General features: G+C 62.9%; 1 protein-coding gene across 1 annotated transcript; it reads right to left on the bottom strand.

Annotated features, from left to right (window-relative positions):
* Positions 1-1218: 1218 nt before the first annotated feature.
* LOC113408754 (golgin subfamily A member 7B) lies at positions 1219-3871 on the bottom strand (the record flags this gene model as incomplete). Its single annotated transcript, XM_026662153.1, has 2 exons — positions 1219-1371; positions 3722-3871. Coding segments are annotated over 2 exons (303 nt in total), but the record flags the coding sequence as incomplete, so codon positions are not given.
* Between the last annotated feature and the right edge of the window lie 3113 nt (positions 3872-6984).

The raw sequence follows: 6984 nt of genomic DNA, 5'->3' as shown, positions 1-6984 counted from the left end.
TGGTCAGGCACAGGGAGCTGCAGAAAGGGAAGTAATTTTTAATATTTGTCTCCCACCTGCCGTAGGTAGCAGCAGGGGCTCTCCACGGAGCATTGCTTGCTCAGGAGATGGGGTATTATTCATAGAAACACGTCATCTTGTCATAGATTCATAGATTCTAGGGCTGGACGGGACCTCGAGAGGTCATTGAGTCCAGTCCCCTGCCCGCATGGCAGGACCCAATACTGACTAGACCATCCCGGATAGACATTTATCTAACCTACTCTTAAATATCTCCAGAGTGCTTATGAATGCTTAGACACGCCTGTGCACAGGTGTCGCAGTGAGTTCCACAAGTCAGTGATTCATGATGTTAAAAAATGTCTCCTCTCAGTTTTAGACGTGTTGCTTTCCATTTTGATTGAATGTCACCTTGTTCTTGGACTGAGAGGGGTAAGAGGAGCTCCCGGTTCACCTTCTCGGTCCCATTCATTATTTTATGCAACTCTAGTAGATCTTTCTTACTGCTGCACTCGCTACTAACGGTACTAATCTGAGCTCAGCTGGCAGCTTTCCCACATAACCCGAGGAAGTCCCAAGGGCCCCCAGACCTCGGCATCACCTCCACATTGGTGCTGCACAGAACAAAATTCATTGCGCATATGGATGGAAAAATTAGAGGGAACATTGTGCAGCAGCCCCAGGTTTTACACAGGGCCCCACTCCTGGCCCTGCATGTGGGCTCCTTGTTCCCAGCCCCCAGCCTGGGGTCCCAGCCCCGCGCCCAGGGTCCCGGCTCCCAGCCCCATGCCTGGGGTCCCGGCGCCCAACCCCAGTGGCCCCCTTACCCCTGTCTGCCCCCCCCCCGGAGACACAGCCTGCTCCTGGCCCCAGCTCTGAGGGGGGCACGGACAGGGGAAGGGGACTGGCTTTCAGCACCCCACTGTTAAAAGTGTTCCCACGTCACTGCCTGGGCAGGCTCCGGCTGGCTGGCACGGGGGATACCCGGGGAGAATTTCCCTTCCGAGCCGCCTGGGGACCCTGCCAGGAAGGAGCGAGGGGGTCACCGCAGAGAATACGGCCGTTGCCCCCGTAGAGCAGGAGGCAAGACCTGGGGGAGGGGCGCTGCGGCCTTGTCCCTGCATTTCGGCCGGGCCGACTCCGTGGCCGTGGGGGCCCTGGCTGAGCACTCGGCACCCAGCTGCTGGTCCAGCCTGGCCTGGCCCGGCCCGGCCCTACCTTCTCATAGTGGGTCTCCATGCAGAGGAAGATGAAGTAGGCCGTGGCACACGCCAGGCACCCCTCCAGGTAGGAGCTGCCCCCGATCTTCTCGGCCTCAGCGTAGAAGCCATTGAGGGTCTTCACTGTCTCCTCAAAGAGCTGCCGCTCGAGCTGGGGCAGAGAAACCCGAGTGAGGGCATTGAGGGTCACACAGGGTCCGGCTGGCACTGGGAGCCCTGCCCGGGCCGCACTCAGCCCATGCCCGGCAGCAGGGGCCGGGGCATCGTGAGCATCCCAATGAGCTGACCCTGAAGGACCCCCAAGCACAGACAGACCAGCTCCGCTGATAGGAATGAGGGACCCACGGAACAGCCATCACAGTGCCCCATAGAGAGCCCCCCGGGAGGACAGCGCCCCCCATACACATGCACACAGACAGACACCTGGGTGGGCACCTCCCCACCCCCACGAGTTTGCTCACGCACACAGAGCCAGGGCCTATGCACACAGACGTATGGGCACATGCAGGACTTGGCCCAGCGTGAGGCTGGGCAGCTGCCCCCCAGCCAGGCCCAGCTGCCACCAGCCCAGACCCCATGGTTGTGGGTGCAGCTCTCGGTGGGGAATGTGCCAGAGTGGGAATTTTCTGTACTATTTTGTATGAATGCGGTGTGTGCCTCAGTTTCCCCTATGTGCTGCATGGATAGCTAGGTGGTGGGGAAAGGTGGGAATGGCTCCTGGCTGGCTCAGGTTTGGGACCCAGGTCACTGGGGGGCCCATGAAGACAATGGCCAACCCAACCCCTGGGACCCCTCACCCCCCAGGAAGCCGGCCAGGTGTGATCAGCTGGACAAAGGGCTGAGGAGAGGCCAGCTGGGGCTGGCCGGGAATTTGAACACAGAGCGGGAGCCAAGGGCGGACACTGCTTGGCTGGGGCTCTGGGCTGACCAGGCTGTAGCCTCCTGCTCGGGGTGCTACCCAAGGCCTGCCTAGCTGGGGTCCAGCCCCTCCTAACCCCCTGTTGTAACCGCGCCGGCTGCGCCCCGGCAGGTGCTGGAGGTGGGGGGCATTGCGCCCCTGGGGGTGCATGTCTCTCTCCGGTGGACTCGCGGAAGGGAGCTCACGGCGTGAGCCAGGGGTGCTGAAGGTTCGGTCCAAGGTGGCGGTGAAGCCGAGGGGCTTCCCCAGCGACAGAGCGAGCCCCTGGGGGGGTCTGGTTCCCTGAAGGGGGCCTCCCGGGGGCTGTTGCTGAGCACTGACGCTGGGGGTCCGTGACGGGCGCCATCCGAGGGCTGTGCTGGCATCTGTGGTGGGGGGGGGGGGGGGGGGGGGGAGGCCCTTCCCAGAGCCGCTGGCTGGCCGTGCCCAGGGATCCCAAGTCCACAGAGCCTCAGGGCCCCAGGCCGACACCAGGAATAACTGGGGGGGCATGGGGGGGAGCTGTGACACAGGGCCAGAAAGGGTTAAGCAACTAGTAGGCTAAATGACCCAAATTCCACCTTTAAAGGCATGTTAGAGAAGGAGGTCAATGGTAATAAGGGGCCAGTCCCTGTAACCAGCTAACAAAGGTAGTGTAGTGTAGACCTAGCCTAGAGCTCGGAAACCAAACCTGCATCGTTAGCGAATTAGCCGGGCTACTCATTGTCTGTGTTTACGTCTCCCTTGCTGGCTGTTCCCCATGGAAACAGCTGGGTCCTGGCTCTCACTCCAGCTATTGATTCCGAGATCAAAGGGGGATATTAACATTTAGATCAAACCTGAATGTAAGAATGTCACTGTCGCTATTTCGCTTGGAAGTTTGTAGTAAACTGTCTCTGAACTGCTGGAATGGTCCATCGCCTTCTGCTAATCAATGCAACTAATGACCTGGGGGTACGCAGGAAAGAGGGGATTCTACTCCGGAGCCAAGGGGCCCCTGCTGCCAGGAGGTGTCAGCCTGCCAGGGACCTCTCGGCCATGGCCTTGTTATCTTCAGGGGAGGCCTGAGGTCCCCAGTTCCAGTCTGGATCGCCCCGAGATTGGACTAGAACTCGTGTCTTTAACCAGCACTCTCGCTCTGTTCTTCTTTAATACAGTTTAGTCTCGTTAATAAGCATTGGCTGGCAGCCTGTATTTGGCAGGATCTAAGCTGTCATTAACCTGGTGTGTGAGGCGTCCGATCCTCTGCGATTGGGAGAACTTTCTATGTGATGAAGATTTTCAGTAACGCTCGTTGCATTTGGTTTGGGTGTCGGGGTGGGAGCCCAAGGCTGGGTTGCTAAGGGAGCTGGGGGGTGGCTCCGAGTAACCAGTGAGGTGTTACAGAAGCTGGTTGGTTGCTGGCTTGGTGAATCCAAGTAGAATAACCACCAGTTTGGGGATTGTCTGCCCCGTCCTGTGCACTTTGCCCTAATTGAGCAGCCTCAGCCTGGCGCCCCCGGGACTCCCGTCACAGGGGCCTTCGCCCGAGGCTCTGCCTGGCCCTGCTCTGCCCCTCCCAGCTCCACCACCTGCCAGTGCAGAAGGGCAACGCGTTCCCTACCCGGCTGTCCAGCTCCAGGGGAAACTTGGTCTGGAACTGGCAGAGGGTCCCGTCGCTGTAGTCCCGCTGCACAAAGACCTTGGTGGCCAGCGAGGCGCTTCGCCGCAGCTCCTGCAGGTCATGGGCCTGGGGGGACAGGGACGTGGCAGGTTACCCAGGGGCAGGCACGGGGTGGGGGGGCTGCCGCAGGACTCGGGGGAAGGGAAGGGGGATCCTGACACTGAGCAGAGCTCAGGACTGCAGCCCCGGGCTGGGGAGCAAAGACCGGGTGACACACACATTCCCATCCCCCCCCCCCGCCCCCCCCCCCCGCCCCCCCCGTCCCACCTCCCACCCCCTGTACCCCCTCCACGCACACCCTGTCCCATCCCCCACCCCCTGCACCCCCTCTGCGCACACCCTGTCCCACCTCCCACCCCCTGCACCCCCTCCGCGCGCACCCTGTCCCATCCCCCACCCCCTGCACCTCCTCCGCGCACCCACCACAGCCGCCCCTGGCCAGTTCAGTGCTCAAGGGTCCCTGCTCCTGGACAGAGACCCTGTTCCCCAGTGTGCTGTGTTAATGGGCGTCCACAGGCAGTGCCAGCGCCGTTCCAGCACAGCACTGCGGGGTTAGATTAACAGTGAAACTACGGCAGCGGTGGTGACCAGCCGATAACACTGAAACCTCACAAGGGCCAGGTCAGTCCCCCCAGCTGTCCCACCTCCCCAGCTGTGGGGGGACTGACCCGCTCCTGGGGCAGGACTGCGCCCTGCAGCCCAAAGGTGCCAGGCCTTTGGCTTCTTAGTGAAAGCGGGAACTTGGCGTTCTCTGCCCCTCGCTTTTAGAGGCCAGGGAGCCTTTGAGGTGGCATCTCCTGACGGTTACTCCGCAAAGCAACGTGTAGCCCATGGACACTCCCTGCTCCTTCTTCCCCCACTTGTGTTTGCTAAACCACAGCTTGGTCTGTGTCCTGCCATCTCCTCCCCTGCTGGCCCGGGTCCTGCTGCCACGTAAACAGAGGGAACCCCACAGTCCTCTGCTGAGGACAGACGTGTTGGCCGGCTGGGTTTGAACGGGTGCTAGCAACATCCTCCAGGGGGATTCCTGATGGGCCAGGTAATGGTGCTACGCACCTTTCCCCAGGCTTTTTTGCCTGGGGCGGCAAAAAAGCCAGAGCCGGCCCTGATGGGAAGCCATCGGGGCACCTGAACTGGGACAAAGAGAGGTCAGAGGGACGGGGGTTGGGCTCTGTGCTGAGCAGGATGGACTAGGCGGTCACTTCCTTTTCTCTGGGCTAACCAAGGACTTCCTGTGCTGTGTCCAGTCAACTAATAAACCCGCCTGTCGGCCAGGCTGGCTGAGTGTCCCTGCAGCCGCTGGCGGAGGAGCTGCCTGGCTCCCTAAGCCTCTACTCATCTCCCTCGGGGTCTGCCCAGCTGAACGCGCTGCCTGGTGCTCACGGGTGCAGCAAGGGCCCACAGGCCCAGCATCCAGCGAAGGAGACGGAAGCCGAGGGGCCCACCCTGGGGGAAGGAAGAGTGGGACCCCCGGGGGCCTGGCCCACTGACGGGCTCCCAGAGACTGTTCCAAAGCTGGGGCCATCGCACCGGTCCTGGGGCTCCGTGACCAATGTGCTTCCCTTGTGTCAACAAAGCGTCCGTGTGCCCCACCATGGCCCACGGGCCGGCCTCGGCGCGGCACTCAGGAAGAGGCTCAGGGGCCTTTCCTCCAGCCCAGCGTGCGCAGAGACCACTCCTCCCCTACCAGCCGGAACGCCGACCTCCACCCTACAGGGGCTCAGTGCCCGCCCCAGCTCCCCTCCGTCCTCTGCTGCCCCTTGCAGACACTGCCCTGCATTGGCCCTAGCCCCAGCTTGGGGAGGGGACGGACCTTGCAGGGTGTCTTTGGGGTGCTCCTTTCTCCTCGCTAAGGGGTCAGCATCACGGGGAGGGAGCCTGGATGCTGCGCCTCCTCCTGGAGGAGACCCCCCAGCTCCATGGCCAGGCCTGGGACCAGCAAGGGGGAAACACTCACTCTGCAAGCCAGGGCAGGGACAGCCCATCTGCGACAAAGTGGGATTTGTCTGTAATATTTAATATCCCTATGTACCTCAGTTTCCCTCCATGCTGTGCATGGCTCCCATGGGGGAAAGGGTTCCATTTGCTCCCAGGGCAGCCGCGAGCTGTTGGTTTGCACAGACAGTGGCCGACCCACGAGGGAAAAATGCGAGAAGACCTTGGAACCCCCAATGGGCAGAACGCCGCCACCCCGCAGCCCAGAGCCCGGAGCGAGGAGCCTGCACCCTCAGCGTGGCCCTGCCCGGCGGGGGCAGCAGGGAATGATGGGGGGCTCTGGGAGAGGCTGGGCTCTCGGCTGGGCCTAGCGAAGGCCAGCAGAGACAGCGCCCGGGACTGGCGCTCACAGGGCTCGGCTGGGGGATTGGGCTGGCTGCACCAGACGCTGCTCCGTGCTCTGGGCTCCCTGGGCCAAGCAGCTAATCAACCCGCCCGTTCTCACAGCGCTGGGCGAGCGTCACTGCAGATGCTGTGTGAGGTGCATTAATCCCTGTTGAACCCCTCTCAACCCTGCCCCCCACTTCCCCCCGCTGTCCCGGCCTGGCCTCAGGCCCCTCTACCCCAATACTGCCCCTCCTGCCCCCAGCCCAGACACTGCCCCACATCCCCTCCACTGACCACCCCCCTCTGCCCCCGAGCTGAGCTGGGACCCAGAGAGGCAGGGAGCCCGCTGGGATTTGGTCTTGCTGTGGATTCTCTGTGGAAGGCGCCGGGACGCCCCGGGGATGGGCGCAGGACAACAGCCGGAATTGGGCAGGGAGGGAGTGGGGGCCAAAGAGAGCAGCCCATGGGGGGAGCTGTGCTGACTCCATCTCACTCCTGCCCCCATGTGGCTCCACCCCATTTGGGCCGGGCAGGTTGGCGCACAGGTCGGGAGTCCATGGAAACAGCTGCTTTGCCATAGAGTAGACCAGGAGCAGCCCCGGGCAGCCCCGGGGCCCCCCCCCCCAGCTCCTGGCAGCTCCTGGAAACCCCCCCCCCAATTCCGGGCAGCCTCTGGAACCCCCCCCCAGCTCCGGGCAGCCCCTGGTACCCCCCAGCTGCCGAGCCCCGCACCGCCCCCTCTGGACCAGCTCCGCGCCCTGCCCGCAGGCTGCAGGTGCCGGGCTGCTCGGGGACGAGCCGGACGGTTCCTCGGAGCCGCCGGGCCGGAGCCAGGAGCCGCCACGCACCGCTCGCCGCCGGGTGCCCCGTGTCCGCCCCCC

Source organism: Terrapene carolina, unplaced genomic scaffold (assembly GCF_002925995.2).
Source record: "Terrapene carolina triunguis isolate 2854851 unplaced genomic scaffold, T_m_triunguis-2.0 Scaffold23612, whole genome shotgun sequence".
NCBI classification, from domain to species: Eukaryota; Metazoa; Chordata; order Testudines; family Emydidae; genus Terrapene; species Terrapene triunguis.
Note: the sequence above shows the minus strand (reverse complement) of the source record. Positions and strands in the feature narration are given on the sequence as shown.